The sequence below is a fragment of the Notolepis coatsorum genome (genome assembly GCF_963971535.1).
Source record: "Notolepis coatsorum genome assembly, chromosome: 19".
Classification (NCBI taxonomy): Eukaryota; Metazoa; Chordata; class Actinopteri; order Aulopiformes; family Paralepididae; genus Notolepis; species Notolepis coatsorum.
In genome coordinates, this window is record NC_140183.1 from 16,326,886 (window position 1) to 16,344,357 (window position 17,472).

Consider the following 17,472-nt stretch of genomic DNA (forward strand, 5'->3'; position numbering starts at 1 on the left):
CTCCTCTCAGGCAGCGTGTCGAAGTGTCCTTGAGCAAGACACTTGACCCCTATAATTGCTCCCGATGTGCAGGTTGGCACCTTGCATGGTTGCCTCTGCCATCAGTGTGTGAATGTGTGAGGGAATGGGTCAAAATGTGAGGAACAAATTGTAAAGCGCTTTGGATAAAAGTGCTATATAAATGCAGCCATTTACCATCTTCCATGAGTTAAATGATATCTTCCATGAGTTAAATGATATCTTCCATAACTTAAATGATATCTTCCATAACTTAAATTATATCTTTCACAAGTTAAATAAATGTATCTTCCATGTGTAAAATGATATCTTCCACGAGTTAAATGATATATTCTATGAGTTAAATGATATCTTCTATGAGTAAAATTATAGCATCCATAAGATAAATGATATCTTCCATGAGTTAAATGATATCTTCCACGAGTTAAATGACATCTTCCATGAGTTCAATGATATCTTCCATAAGTTAAATGATATCTTCAATGAGTTCAATGATATCTTCAATGAGTTCAATGATATCTTCCACAAGTTAAATGATATCTTCCACGAGTTAAATGATATCTTCCATAAGTTAAATGATATCTTCCATAAGTTAAATTATATCTTTCACAAGTTAAATAAATGTATCTTCCATGTGTAAAATTATATCTTCCACGAGTTAAATAATATCTTCAATGAGTTGAATTATATCTTCCATAAGTTAAATGATATCTTCCAAGAGTTAGATTAGTTCTTCCATAAGTTAAATGGTATATTCTATGAGTTAAATTATATATTCTATGAGTAAAATTATATCATCCATAAGATAAATGATATCTTCCATGAGTTAAATTATATCTTCCATGAGTTAAATGATATCTTCCATGAGTTCAATGATATCTTCCATAAGTTAAATGATATCTTCAATGAGTTCAAGTTCAATGATATCTTCAATGAGTTCAATGATATCTTCCATGAGTTAAATGATATCTTCCATAAGTTAAATGATATCTTCCATGAGTTAAATGATATCTTCCATGAGTTAAATGATATCTCCCACAAGTTAAATGATATCTTCCATAAGTTAAATTATATCTTCCATGAGTTGAATTATATCTTCCCTATGTTAAATTATATCTTCCATGAGTTGAATGATATCTTCCATGAGTTAAAGTATGGTCAGCACTAAAAAAATAAATGTAATTATCTTTTTCCTCCTTCCATCCCAATGTTAGTCGTTATGCCAATTCCCAATCCCCTTCCTGGTCGTTGCGCACTCTACCCCCTACCGTCGGTCCGGGAGGGTGGAGACTATCACATGCTTCCTCCGACACATGTGTACCCAACCCACCGCTTCTTTTCACCTGGCAGTGTGGACTCTCACTGGGAGAGTGTAACGTGTGGAAGGTCACACTACCTCTCCCAGATCCTTCCCTTGCTGTGCAGGCGCCCCGACCGAACTGTAGGAGTCGCTGTTTACAACGACCAGGACCCACTTGTACCGGATCTCCTCACTGGTAAACAAGAATACCCTGAAGACTCTAGCAGGAGCACTCATTCAAGGGTACTACGACTATGCTTGCACCTCATGGTACCAAAGCACCTCAAAGGCGCTAAAAACAAAATTACAAACATCTCAAAACAAACTGGTCAGACTACTGCTTGACCTTACTCCTAGAACCCACCTCACCCCTGCCCACTTTGACAACCTAGGATGGCTTAGAGTAGACGACAGAGTACAGCAACTTGCAATGGGCCTGGTCTACAAGATACACTACACGACCAAGGTACCCATGTACATGACTAAATACTTCCCAAAGGTCAGTGAATACCACGATCACAACACCAGAGGGAGCTCCACAAATCATGTTAAACCCAGATTCGGCTCAAACAAGGGACTAAACACGTTTCGCAATTATGCCACATCAATGTGGAACGCCCTACCCAAAGCTGTAAAGGAATGTGAATCACTACCCACTTTCAAAAACACTCTCAAAAAACACCTAAGGGAGACTGCAACTCGAAACTGGCCCCTGTAAATGTCCGAACACAACCCCCGCCAATGTACAGTAAATTACCAAGTATGGTCTTGTCAATAATCCAATGTACAGTGTTGTTTGTACAGTTGTACAGTGTCCCCCACCCACCCCTCCTACCCACCCCCCCCCACCCAACCACCTCCAATGTACAGTCCAATGTACAGTCCCATAATCCAATGTACAGTGTTGTTTGTACAGTTATACAGTGTCCCCCACCCACCCCTCCTACCCAACCCCCCCCCCCCCCCCCACTCCTACCCAACACACCCCCCCCCCCCCCACTCCTACCCCCCCCCCCCCCAACCACCTCCAATGTACAGTCCCACCCCCACCTACCCAATCCAATGTACAGTTTCTACGCCTAATGTATATACTCTTTTCTTTCTGGACTCTTTTTGTATCACAAATACAGTACTGTAATTGCAAATCTGGTATGTCATAAATGTATAGATGTAGCAGTACTGTCTATCTGTATGTCATGTATGTCATATATGTTACGATGAATTGGAAATGGGGGACCCTGGTGTAAACAAGACAAAAGTCTTTCTCTGGTCTGCATCCCCTTAACAATTGTATGTATTGAGCTGTACTGCACTGTACCCATTCTACAATCTGTTAATAAAGTTTTCATTCATTCATTCATTCATTCATTCATTCACCCTCGCTGGGTTTCCCACCCTCGCTGGGTTTCCCCCCCTCTAACATTGCCAATTGTGTTAGTATGGAAGGTCGGCCAACCCGGAAGCACCACAGCCGGATTCGATCCCACTGTCTCTGTGGTGGTAGACAGACGCTTAGTCCGCTGCACTACCCAGCCGCCTGCGACTGAAGTGTTATTGATATAGTTTTATAGGCAGATGAGAAATTTAATAAGATAAGACTGAATTCAAATATCAGACCCTCCATGCAAATCTGTGGACAGAATTCCTTCATACTGAGTGATTTTAGCCTTTGCCTTTGTGTTTTTCCCACACTCCAACCGTCTCTGTTTGTTTGCACCATGACTGTGTCATAGTCGTAAAGAGTCACAGCTCAATACAACAACACTTAAAAACACTGTGTTTTAGTTTTCATGAGAAGTGTCAACGAGTCACATACCTTCTCACCATCAGGTCCTGTCTCACCTTTGGAGCCCTGGAAAAAAAGACGTTATTCCATCAACTGTCAACTAAACACGTAACCTACCATACAGTTGTTTTTAATGCATCTTCATACTCTAATAGTTAAAGGCCCAATCAGTCATCTTCATACTCTAATAGTTAAAGGCCCAATCAGTCATCTTCATACTCTAATAGTTAAAGGCCCAATCAGTCATCTTCATACTCTAATAGTTAAAGGCCCAATCAGTTATCTTCATACTCCAATAGTTAAAGGCCCAATCAGTTATCTTCATACTCCAATAGTTAAAGGCCCAATCAGTTATCTGCATACTCTAATAGTTAAAGGCCCAATCAGTTATCTGCATACTCTAATAGTTAACTCACCCTTGATTGACTCACCTCTCAATGAACACTATGGTAAATATTAGTTTTTAATTGTATTTTCTGTGTTTTGTGTCTGCAAAATATTTATTTACATTGGAAAATGTTGTAAACATAGGAGTAAACTAGTTTAAAATAGTAAATTCTATTATGCTTTGTGACGAGTTAATAAAGATTTGTGTAGTTGGGCTTTATAATGTGTTGTTGATGGATGAGTGTTGATGGATGAGTGTAGTTGGGCTTTATAATGTGTTGTTGATGGATGAGTGTAGTGGGCTTTATAATGTGTTGTTGATGGATGAGTGTATTTGGGCTTTATAATGTGTTGTTGATGGATGAGTGCTGAGGGTTGAGTGTTGATGGATGAGTGTTGATGGATGAGTATTGATGGATGAGTATAGTGGGCTTTATAATGTGTTGTTGATGGATGAGTATAGTGGGCTTTATAATGTGTTGTTGATGGATGAGTGTATTTGGGCTTTATAATGTGTTGTTGATGGATGAGTGCTGAGGGTTGAGTGTTGATGGATGAGTGTTGATGGATGAGTGTTGATGGATGAGTGCAGTGGGCTTGATAATGTGTTGTTGATGGATGAGTGTAGTGGGCTTTATAATGTGTTGTTGACGGATGAGTGTAGTGGGCTTTATAATGTGTTGTTGACGGATGAGTGTAGTGGGCTTTATAATGTGTTGTTGATGGATGAGTGTAGTGGGCTTTATAATGTGTTGTTGATGGATGAGTATAGTGGGCTTTATAATATGTTGTTGACGGATGAGTTTGATGGATGAGTGTAGTGGGCTTTATAATGTGTTGTTGATGGATGAGTTTGATGGATGAGTGTAGTGGGCTTTATAATGTGTTGTTGATGGATGAGTTTGATGGATGAGTGTAGTGGGCTTTATAATGTGTTGTTGATGGATGAGTTTGATGGATGAGTATAGTGGGCTTTATAATGTGTTGTTGATGGTTGAGTGTTGATGGTTGAGTGTTGATGGATGAGTGTAGTGGGCTTTATAATGTGTTGTTGATAGTGAGCGTTGATGGTTGAGTGTTGATGGATGAGTATAGTGGGCTTTATAATGTGTTGTTGATGGATGAGTGTTGATGGATGAGTGTAGTGGGCTTTATAATGTGTTGTTGATGGATGAGTGTAGTGGGCTTTATAATGTGTTGTTGATGGATGAGTGTAGTGGGCTTTATAATGTGTTGTTGATGGATGAGTGTAGTGGGCTTTATAATGTGTCGTTGATGGTTGAGTGTTGATGGATGAGTGTTGATGGATGAGAGTTGATGGATGAGTATAGTGGGCTTGATAATGCATTGTTGATGGATGATGATGGTTGAGGGTTGATGGTTGAGTGTAGTTGGGATTTATAATGTGTTGTTGATGGATGAGTGTAGTGGGCTTTATAATGTGTTGTTGATGGATGAGTGTAGTGGGCTTTATAATGTGTTGTTGATGGATGAGTGTTGATGGATGAGAGTTGATGGATGAGTGTAGATGGATGAGTGTTGATGGATGAGAGTTGATGGATGAGTATAGTGGGCTTGATAATGCATTGTTGATGGATGATGATGGTTGAGGGTTGATGGGTGAGTGTAGTTGGGATTTATAATGTGTTGTTGATGGATGAGTGTAGTGGGCTTTATAATGTGTTGTTGATGGATGAGTGTAGTGGGCTTTATAATGTGTTGTTGATGGATGAGTGTAGTGGGCTTTATAATGTGTTGTTGATGGATGAGTGTAGTGGGCTTTATAATGTGTTGTTGATGGATGAGCGTTGATGGATGAGTGTTTGATGGATGAGTGCAGTGAGCTTTATAATGTGTTGTTGATGGATGAGTGTAGTGGGCTTTATAATGTGTTGTTGATGGATGAGTGCAGTGGGTTTTATAATGTGTTGTTGATGGATGAGTGTTGATGGATGAGCGTTGATGGATGAGTGTTTGATGGATGAGTGCAGTGGGCTTTATAATGTATTGTTGATGGATGAGTGTTGATGGATGAGCGTTGATGGATGAGTGTTGTTTATACACACAGGCTGCGCCTTTAGGCCCTTGGGTCCCATTTTGCCTGGCACTCCGGCGTCTCCTGGTTCTCCTTGGCCCCCCTGTTGGGCAGGATGAGCAGGGGTAAATAAAGTGACATCACAGGTAAAACACGGACAACACCGCTGAAACATAACACTGTAGAACCTGTATGGAACCTATAACGCTGAAACATAACACTGTAGAACCTGTATGGAACCTATAACACTGAAACATAACGCTGTAGAACCTGTATGGAACCTATAACGCTGAAACATAACACTGTAGAACCTGTATGGAACCTATAACGCTGAAACATAACGCTATAGAACCTGTATGGAACCTATAACGCTGAAACATAACGCTATAGAACCTGTATGGAACCTATAACGCTGAAACATAACGCTGTAGAACCTGTATGGAACCTATAACGCTGAAACATAACGCTGTAGAACCTGTATGGAACCTATAACACTGAAACATAACGCTATAGAACCTGTATGGAACCTATAACGCTGAAACATAACACTGTAGAACCTGTATGGAACCTATAACGCTGAAACATAACGCTGTAGAACCTGTATGGAACCTATAACGCTGAAACATAACGCTATAGAACCTGTATGGAACCTATAACACTGAAACATAACGCTGTAGAACCTGTATGGAACCTATAACGCTGAAATATAATGCTGTAGAATCTGTATGAAACCTATAACGCTGAAATATAACGCTGTAGAACATGTATGGAACCCACAGTCTACAGGATTTGAAAGCAGCAGACAGGAATATGACACTAAATGTCCTGGCAGCCGCGTGCCACATACGACCTCTGATGACTTTACTCTTCTTGCTTTCGCCTTTGTTTTTAATGTCATTTGTGCTCTTCCGTCCTCATGAAACTGACAGTTACATGAACCCAACTCCCCACACACTGAGGGAAACCTCTGAAGCCATAGGGAGAGTCCTTTAACCCTTTCACTACCACACTACAGAAGGTTAACCTTTCACTACCACACTACAGACGGTTAACCGTCTGTAGTGTGGTAGTGAAAGGCTTAACCTTCTGTAGTGTGGTTGTGAAAGGGTTAACCCTTTGTCGTGTGGCAGTGAAAGGGTTAACCTTCTGTATTGTCGCAGTGAAAGGGTTAACCCTTTGTCGTGTGGCAGTGAAAGGGTTAATTTACAATAGAAGTGTGTGGTGAGTACAATGTGTTCTGTATGATAGTATGTACAAACACTGTATATACCATACAGTGTTGTAGTACTCGAGTCCGGGTCCTGGACTGATTTTCAGGACTTGGGACTCGACTTGGATTTGAGCACTGATGACTCGGACTTGGACTCGAGCATTGACTGCATTCGGACTCGGAAGGTGCAGACTCGGACTCGGACTTGTTAATTGATAAATATAGTTGTATATATATATTTATATATTTATTTGTAATAGGCCCTAATCATTTGACATACGATATTGATGGCTAGTGCATTTGTTTGGCTATTGTGTCACAAAGTAAATAAACTCCCTTTGAAATGGTGACCGCTGTGTCATTTATGTTTTAATGTAGATCTTTTTTATGAATGTCAGCTCTTTGACTGCCAGAGTGGAGTGGACTCAACCTTGATGACTTGGACTCGACTCGGACTCGACTCAGGCTCTTCTTTGGTGACTCAGACTTGGACTCGGACTCGAACACTGGGGACTCGAGACTCAACTCGGACTCAAGATTTAGTGACTCGACTACAACACTGATACCATATATATATATTTATTCTCACCGCATATATATCTGTCTGTATTTACCTGCGCATAGTCCTTTTACATATCTGTAGATACTATATATATATATCTGTACGTATCCTACTCTTACTAGTTAGGCGGCTGGCCAGTATGACTTACTACCATAGTGTCTTCATACCTGTATCACTGTACATATTATACTAGAACTCTGTACATACATCTGATTAGCACTACTCAGTAGTACTAATTTGTGGTACATTTTATATTGCTGTTGCACTTTACTGTTACATTTGCCAACATTTTAATCTAATCTAATCTAATCTAATTATGTACCTTTGTTCCTGTGGTCGATTAGAACTTTATTTACATATTTTAAGTGAGTTTCTTCTTGTATGTATTGTCATTTCCCTTTTGTCTTGGAGTGTTTGTTTGTTCCTTGTCTTCTACTGGTCATTCTTTATACTGTTTTGTTTTGCTTAAATAAAATAAAAAATCAGATCATAAAAAAAGTGTGTGTGAGCTGTCAGACCTATGAATCTGACAGCTCTAAACAACTAAAATACTGCTGTGCTGAAGCACTTTTTTCTTTTATTTATTTTATGTGTATCTGCCAATTTCATGATTGTTTCATGATCTATTTTATGTGTATCAGTGATAATCAAACTGCAAACAAAGAGGCCTTTTTTATGTCTGCACGTTACGCATTGCTCTTGATCTGCCAATTTTGTGCTGATTTTATGTCTGTGTCTTTTCTACTGCTGTGAAGCACTTTGAGCTGCAATTATTGTATGAAAGGTGGTATACAAATAACATTTATTATTATCATAAAAGGGGGCGTGGGAATGGGAGTGGCCTATCACAGAAAGGTGGCAGCTATTGTGACGTCATGCTCGTGAGTCGTTGACTTACCCCAGCGCCCACTCTCCCTCTGCGTCCCGTCACGCCTCGGTCCCCTTTGCTGCCCTGAGAGACAAGACAGCGTCACTACTAACCACACATCAAAACAAGGACACTATAAAAGAAGGAAGGGTCGTCACGTCAGAATACCAACGTTCTATGCTCTGCTTGGTACCAGTTCTATTGAAGCCTGTATTAAAATTCTAAATATACCAGAGGAAATACAAATCAACCAATATAATATATCAAAAGTTAGTTAGTTAACAATGCAACACATTGCTGATGATTCTGAATAACCTGTTTAAATGAAAGGTCAGACGAAAACGGAAAGTTTCCACACTTGGCACCAATGTACGTTCACGTGCTACGCAGTGAAGCAATGACCCTTCCTTCTTTTATAGTTTCCTTGGATCAAAACAGGAAGTAAATGACACTATTGAAAATACAGTAGCATCTTTTTGTTCACTGTGTTCATTCGTTACGGTATTTCATGCTCTATGGCTACGCAATGGCAATGAACAAATGATTGATTGAATGAATGAACGAACGAACAAACAAACGAATGAATGAATGAATGAATGAATTAATTAATGAATGAATGAATGGATGAATGAATGAATGAATGAATGTCGTTAACCCTGTGTACATTTCTTACGTTACATGTTCTCTCAGAATGCTATGACCAGTGGCCCTGGTGACGTCATTGTTGGAATGTTCAGTTAAAGGGTCATTCATGTTATTAATGAGCATGTTGTGACGATAAGACCTTTACCTTCAAACCAAATTCTCCAGGGTTCCCTTCAAACCCAGGAACTCCAATAGAACCCTGAGAGGGGGGGGGGGGGGGGGAGAGAGAGAGAGAGAGAGAGAGAGGGAGAAATAGATGGCTTGTAAGAGGGCAATATGGATGAGTGGATATTGTCTGTACCATATTGCTCTTACGATATCAATGACAGACATATTAAATGTTCATCATCAAACTACCCACATCTTCTCCTGGCTCCCCGTCGCTGCCTGGCAGGCCGTCATGGCCGCTACCGCCCTGTAAGAGAGAGAGGGAGAGGGTGAGGTGTGGGGCGATGATGGAGAGGGGTGAGGGGTGAGGTGTGGGGCGATGAGGGAGAGGGAGAGGGGAGAGGTGTGGGGCGATGAGGGAGAGGGAGAGGGGTGAGGTGTGGGGCGATGAGGGAGAGGGAGAGGGGTGAGGTGTGGGGCGATGAGGGAGAGGGGTGAGGTGTGGGGCGATGAGGGAGAGGGGTGAGGTGTGGGGCGATGAGGGAGAGGGAGAGGGGTGAGGTGTGGGGCGATGAGGGAGAGGGGTGAGGTGTGGGGCGATGAGGGAGAGGGAGAGGGGTGGGGCGATGAGGGAGAGGGGTGAGGTGTGGGGCGATGAGGGAGAGGGGTGAGGTGTGGGGCGATGAGGGAGAGGGTGAGGTGTGGGGCGATGAGGGAGAGGGGTGAGGTGTGGGGCGATGAGGGAGAGGGGTGAGGTGTGGGGCGATGAGGGAGAGGGAGAGGGGTGGGGCGATGAGGGAGAGGGGTGAGGTGTGGGGCGATGAGGGAGAGGGGTGAGGTGTGGGGCAATGAGGGAGAGGGAGAGGGGTGAGGTGTAGTCTATAGTGTGGTAGTGAAAGGTTAACCTTCTTATTGACAGTGATGGGATAGATGATTATAGTGAAAAAGACAATTGATTGTATAATCAAACCTCTCTGTTATATTTGTAATCTTTCTTTTCAGACAGGTATTTTTCCAGACAGGATGAAGGTAGCAAAAGTTATCCCACTTTTCAAAGTAGGATATAAGCACAGCTTCACTAACTATAGACCAGTGTCATTGCTCTCACAGTTCTCGAAAGTGTATTTTCGCATAAGTTCGATGTTTTTGTGGAAAATAACAAACTGCTGAGCGAAAGCCAGTATGGCTTTAGGCAAAACAGGTCAACAGCGACTGCCTTAATGAATATTATTGAAGAAATAACAACAGCAACAGATCAAAAGAAATTAACAATAGGGGTGTTTATTGATTTAAAAAAGTAATTTGATACCTTTAGATTATAATATTTGTATTTCTAAATTATGTTCATATGGTATGAGAGGAATGGTTCTTGAATGGTTGAGTAGTTATCTCCACAATAGGCAACAATATGTACAGTTGGCAGATGTCAAATCTGAGCTCATGAAAATTGAATGTGGGGTACCGCAAGGTTCGGTTTTGGGGCCTAAACTCTTTCTTTTATATATTAATGATATTTGTGATGTTTCAAAACTATTACAGTTTGTCTTGTTTGCTGACGATACCAATTTTTTTGCTCTGGAAATAATTTAAAGAAACTAGCTGAATATATTGTGTATGAAATGACAAAGCTAAAAAAAAAATTGATGTAAATAAGCTATCACTGAATCTGAAAAAAACAAAATTTATGATTTTTGGCAATCGAAAACTAGATGAAAATATAGTATTGTCCATAGATGGAGTTGATATTGAGAGAGTTACTGAATTTTGTTTTCTTGGTGTAATTATGGATGATAAACTAACATGGAAATCTCACATAGCACATGTTAAAAAAAAGATGTCCAAGAGTATTTTTGTTATGAATAAAGTAAAGGATGTGTTAGAGTATGAGGCAATGAGAACACTCTACTGTTCACTCATCTCACCTTATCTTAGTTATTATGTTGAAGTATGGGGGAATACTTATGGGACTAATATAAAACCATTATATATACTACAGAAGAGGGCTGTAAGAATCACACATAAAATGAATTATCGAGAACACACAAACATATTATTTATTACTCTGGGACCTCCTTGAAAACGAGATGGTTGATCTCAAGGGGTTATTCCTAATAAAGAATATCAATATATTAAATCTAGAATAATTAAACTTGAAGACATGGTTAAGTTTCAAACAGTGTTAATTATGTTTAGAGCAAGAAATAAGATACTGCCAGAAAAGTTACAAAATCTTTTTCATTTAGAAAGTGAGTTTAGTAGGAGGAAATTAAATTTTAAACATCAGTTTGCACGTACCACACTTAAACAGATGTATCCTTCAGTTATTGGTATAAAGTTGTGGAATTCTTTCCATAGCGAGCTTAAAAACCTCTTAACATGCAACGGCCCACATGTGGGCCCTCTTGAGGATGATTTTCCCACCGGCACTTTGGCGACCCTAGCGGCTCGGGTGTGCATATTTTTTAATACAATATATATATACATATCTATTTGTTGCCTGTCGATAGCCATTTCAGGTGACAAAATCCGTTCAGCGGTTCTGGAGTTACATGCCGATATGTGAGGTGTACACCACTCCCGACTCTCGAGCCTCTACCTCCGTCAATCATTTGGAGATCTCGAAATTGATTGGACAGGGTTGTAACCAGGGGTGCAGTCGTGCACACACGCGGTTACACGCCGTGTTATTAGATCACTGAGGCAGAACTAAGTACGCGCGATCGCGCACGGATGTGTACGCGCGTGTACGCGCAGTCGCGCACACAAAAATGCGCTGTATCCATTCGTTGTGACTAAGTACCCGGCCGGCGGCCACCGTTTTACATAACAAAAAGCGCAGGTAGACTAAGTGTCTGGGTGTTGGCTATCTGAATGCATCTCCCCCTTCATTCTGTGTGACACAGGCAGTGGAGGTGAATACTAATGTGGCTCGGAATTCATGATGGGGTCTACCTGCTTATGATTGAATCAAGCGTCTGCCGTGCTGCGCGCCAGCTTTCCAATTGCTCTCGCGCGCGCACATTCACACAAATAGAGAGCAAGAAGAGCGTGTATGATAGAAAGATTGCACTTGCGTATATGCGCTTGTGTGTGTGTGTGTGTGTGTGTGTGCGTGCGTGTGTGTGTGTGTGTGTATAACTGCGCGCGCGAGTGGGTGTGAGCGCACCACAAGGTTCATCACCAAACCTCCCTTGCTGTGCACTAGGAGTCATGCACACACAAACTTCAAGTAAACACAAGTTGTCTGATTATTTTAAGTTTGCTTTTGTGTTTGTGTGTAAAACAATTTCTTTAATTGAATTAACTTAAACTAAAAGTAAATACAAACTAAATTAACAATGTAACTTACATTATTAATTTAGTTTGTATTTACTTTTCTAGTTTAAGTTGATTCAATTAAAGAAATTGTATACTATTACATTTAAAACATTGTTTGTTTTTCAACCATATCTGTTGACAATATAATTTCTTTATATATTGAAGGCTACATCCTGCTACCTTTTTCAGCTTCTCTATTTAAAAAAAAAAGAAAAAAAAAAATCTGTTCTGTGCGCATGCACGTACCCGCGAGCGCGTGCACGTGGCATGTTACCAGTTCCCATATTACGACTGCACCACTGGTTGTAACCAACGAGTACGGCTTTCCAATGGTACCCCACGTGGGAATGAGCGCATCAAGGATCTAGGCGAAAGGTCACGAGCCAAAACAGGAAGAGAATTCTCCGTCGAATACATTGAAGTCTATGAGAAAATCGTTTTCTGAGCCCTCTCACCTTTTACCAAAACCGCTTCTAATCACTCATTTCTGAATGGATTTTTATGAAATCCGGACATGTACTACAAAATACTTCAGGCTATGGACCCAGGGTGTCTCTTCAGTCATACCAATGTTTTTGGAAATACTACTTCTGGACTACTCTTACCTTGCGGGGGCCCACATGTGGGCCCTTTTTAGGACGATTTTCCCACAGGCACTTTGGCAACCCCTAGTGGCTCGGGTGTGCATATTTTGTAATACAATATATATATCGAATTAAAGGCTTATTTGTTGCCTGTCGATAGCGACAAAATCCGTTCAGCTGTTCTCGAGTTACATGTCGGTATTTGAGGCTTGTGCAAAGTACACGGTATTGCGCAAAATACCACTCCCGACTCTTGGGACTCTAGTTCCGTCACTCTAGATCCGATCTCGAAAATGATTGTGGAGGGTTGTAGCCAATGAGTGTGGCTTTCCAATGATAACCCACCTGGGGATGTATGAATCAGGGATCTGGTGAAAAACTAACAAGTGAAAACAGGAAGAGAAAAACAGCAGAATGAATTGAAGTCTATGAGAAAACTCAGATTTTCTTTTGTACACAGTTTTACGAAAATCACTCCTAATCACTTATTTCTGAATGGATCTTTATGACATTTTGACATGTACTACATAAGGCTTCAGGCTATGGGTCCGTATGGATTTGTAAGCCATACCACCTTCTGGGGAAATACTACCTCTGGACTACTAACTACTACAGAAAAACTTGAGTACGTTTTTCTACAACTAAAGTTCAGACCTATATGTTACTCTATTTCATTAGCACTAAAAGTGAGTTTTCCTTATTGTATCAGAAACTTCAGAATGTCATCTTTCAAAAGAGACCAGGCTCATGCATGTGCTATACGAATAAAGTATAGTATTTTGGTTTACAAAAAGAGTATGCAGTCCTCAAAAACGAAAACTAAAATAATTTTTTTAATATTTAGTCAAATGTGAATCTGAATAGTGAGATATTTTCTTTTCTTCTTTATTATTATTATACATGTTTTTCTTGTTTAATCTGTGGATTGTTTGTTTCTTTGTATATGGTATGAATTATTATTTTGTGTAAATTAGGTGGTACGCCGACCATCAAATGATACTTGTTTAGTTTAGGAATAGGGGGCAGGTAACTATAAGATGTATTCTTCTTCCTGCTCCTTTTGCCCATGGTAGAACTGTATTTATGATTTTGTATGAAAACTGTATGATTGTATTGCTTCCATGTGGCAAATAAAACTCTGAATCTGAATCTGAATCTGAACCTTCTGTAGTGTGGTAGTGAAAGGTTAACCTTCTGTAGCGTGGTAGTGAAAGGGTTAACCTTCTGTAGTGTGGTAGTGAAAGGTTAACCTTCTGTAGTGTGGTAGTGCAGCGGTTCTCAACAGGGGTGCCGCAGAGAGCTGCCAGGGGTGCCTTGAGATTATTATTATTTTTTTTTAAACAAATTTATTTCTTTTTGGATTACAGAAAATTATCACTAAAGTGCTATCTGTTGCAGCTGCACTGGTTTCCATGAAAATACCATATTTGGATAAGTTTGACTATTTCTCAAAATCTGAAAATCATTATTTAATAAAACACAGAAAAGGATCACCAAGTTACTCTGGATAAAAAAAACCTTTACAGACAACATTGAGACAAAGCTTCCTGACACATCTCCATCCAAAATCTTGGAAGAACTCATTGAAATATCATCTGATACCACCTGGAGAGCTAGTTTCAGAGTGTGGTGCTGAGTACCAAGTATGCAGCAGTTAAGGTGTTGATACCATTCAGCACCACATATCTGTGTGAAGCTGGCTTTTCATCCATGACAGCTCTGAAAACTAAATATAGGGCCAAGTTGAGCCTTGAGGATGACATGCGTGTTGCCTTGTCAAAGATCTCCACACATATTGACCGTATTATTAGCCAGCAGCAGCAGACCTCGCATTGAGCTAGAAATGTCCACTGAGTGAACAAGTGCTTATTTTCTGTATTTATTTATATTTTTTGATAAATGGTAACTTGGTGATCCTTTTCTGTATTTAAAAAAAAATACATGATTTTCTGTTTTTGAGAAATGGTCAAACTTATCCAAATATGCTATTTTTATGGAGAACAGTGCAGCTGCAACAGATATCACTTTAGTGATCCTTTTCTGTATTAAAAAAAATACATGATTTTCAGTTTGAGAAATGGTCACACTTATCCAAATATGCTATTCTTATGGAAAAGTGTGCAGCTGCAACAGATAGCACTTTAGTGATAATTTTCTGTAATTGTATTTAAAGAAATATGCTATTTGATTTACTACTACAAGAAGTGTAATGTCAACAGTACTAAGCCATTTAGACCTGAAACACCTGTTAATAATACATTATATAGCCTGCATATACACACAAATGTGTTTCCCGGTTTCTTAAATAAACATCATTTTGAAAGCAAGCCCTTTTGTCATCATTGTAGCAAAAAAGACAGGACTGGAAAAGTCTTTATCGTATGTAGGGGTGCCCTGGAATATTTTATTGAACACAGGGGTGCCTTGGCAGCAGAAAGGTTGAGAACCCCTGTTAGTGAAAGGGTTAACCTTCTGTAGTGTGGTAGTGAAAGGTTAACCTTCTGTAGTGTGGTAGTGAAAGGTTAACCTTCTGTAGTGTGGTAGTGAAAGGTTAACCTTCTGTAGCGTGGTAGTGAAAGGGTTAACCTTCTGTAGTGTGGTAGTGAAAGCGTTAACCCTTTGTAGTGTGGTAGTGAAAGGGTTAACCTTATGTAGTGTGGTAGTGAAAGCGTTAACCCTTTGTAGTGTGGTAGTGAAAGGTTAACCTTCTGTAGTGTGGTAGTGAAAGGTTAACCTTCTGTAGTGTGGTAGTGAAAAGGTTAACCTTATGTAGTGTGGTAGTGAAAGCGTTAACCCTTTGTAGTGTGGTAGTGAAAGGTTAACCTTCTGTAGTGTGGTAGTGAAAGGGTTAACCTTATGTAGTGTGGTAGTCAGTGGTGCAGTGGCAAATTGACAGTAGGTCAAACGCTCCACGCGCGTGCGCGCGCATGCACAGTTTTTTTTGGCTCTTCTCGTCCTGCAGCTGGATACTATTGCCTCACAGCGCGGCCGTCAGCGCGCGGCCCAGAGAGCGCCGCTGGCTCTGCGGCTCTGCAGCTGCATGCTTCTCCGGGAGTCCGGTTGGATAATGCCATGTAAAAAGCGATTGCGCGTACTTCAGCCTCAGTGACCGAGGTATAACGCCGTTATACCGAGTTATACCAGCACTGCACCACTGGTGGTAGTGAACGGGTTAACCTTCTGTAGTGTGGTAGTGAAAGTGTTAAGCTTCTGTAGTGTGGTAGTGAAAGGGTTAACCTTCTGTAGTGTGGTAGTGAAAGGTTAAGCTTATGTAGTGTGGTAGTGAAATGGTTAACCTATAGTGTGGTAGTGAAAGGGTTAACCTTCTGTAGTCTGGTAGTGAAAGGTTAACCTTCTGTAGTGTGGTAGTGAAAGGGTTAACCTTCTGTAGTGTGGTAGTGAAAGCTTTTACCCTTTGTAGTGTGGTAGTGAAAGGTTAACCATCACTTTTTGAGTGTTGATGAGCTTATACTTCCTATACTTCACGCATCCCAACACTGTATCTATCATCTGGTCTTACAAACAGATGTGTTCATCCTCTGACAAGTGCGCACGTGTACACACATCATCTGACATCAAGTGTGCACGTATACACACATCATCTGACATCAAGTGTGCACGTATACACACATCATCTGACATCAAGTGTGCACGTATACACACATTATCTGACATCAAGTGTGCACGTATACACACATCATCTGACATCAAGTGTGCACGTATACACACATCATCTGACATCAAGTGTGCACGTATACACACATCATCTGACATCAAGTGTGCACGTATACACACATCATCTGACATCAAGTGTGCACGTGTACACACATCATCTGACATCAAGTGTGCACGTATACACACATTATCTGACATCAAGTGTGCACGTATACACACATCCTCTGACATCAAGTGTGCACGTATACACACATTATCTGACATCAAGTGTGCACGTATACACACATCATCTGACATCAAGTGTGCACGTATACACACATCATCTGACATCAAGTGAAGTGTGCACGTGTAGACAGATCAAAGAGAGTTGGAAGTTGGAGCTCTGTGCACCTTGGGTCCTGTGGAACCTCTGCCTCCTGGCTGCCCAGGATATCCCTGAGGAGAAGGACAAGGAGCATCAGAACAAACACTCATGTCCAGGAATTAAAACAAGTCATGTATACAACTGAATTAATACAAGTCATGTACAGGAATTAATTAATACAAGTCATGTACAGGAATGAATATATGTCATGTACAGGAATTAATTAATACAAGTCATGTACAGGAATTAAAACAAGTCATGTACACAAATTAATTCATACAAGTCATGTACAGGAATTAATACAAGTCATGTACACAAATGCATTCATACAAGTCGTGTACAGGAATTAATTAATACAAGTCATGTATACAACTGAATTAATACAAGTCAGGTACAGGAATTAAAACTAGTCATGTATACAAATGAATTCATACAAGTCATGTACAGGAATTAATTAATACAAGTCATGTACAGTAATGAATATATGTCATGTACAGGAATTAATTAATACAAGTCCTGTACAGGAATTCATTAATACAAGTCCTTCTCCATACGCTTCATATAGGTTCATAGTCAGATAGCGCTCTAGAGGGAGAGGTGAGAGAACAGAGG

The 17,472-nt window shown here is 40.3% G+C and overlaps 1 protein-coding gene across 1 annotated transcript in view; it reads right to left on the reverse strand.

Moving 5' to 3' along the window:
• The window catches only part of LOC311246390 (uncharacterized protein), a gene marked incomplete at both ends in the record, with an annotated part of 53,924 nt that overhangs the window by 11,319 nt on the left and 25,133 nt on the right, over positions 1 to 17,472 (reverse strand). The window contains 4 exons of the mRNA XM_084336549.1: positions 5,558 to 5,629; positions 8,197 to 8,250; positions 9,173 to 9,226; positions 16,887 to 16,931. Of these exons, the coding sequence (XP_084192675.1) occupies positions 5,558 to 5,629; positions 8,197 to 8,250; positions 9,173 to 9,226; positions 16,887 to 16,931 (225 nt within the window). The remainder of the gene's footprint in view (positions 1 to 5,557; positions 5,630 to 8,196; positions 8,251 to 9,172; positions 9,227 to 16,886; positions 16,932 to 17,472) is intronic.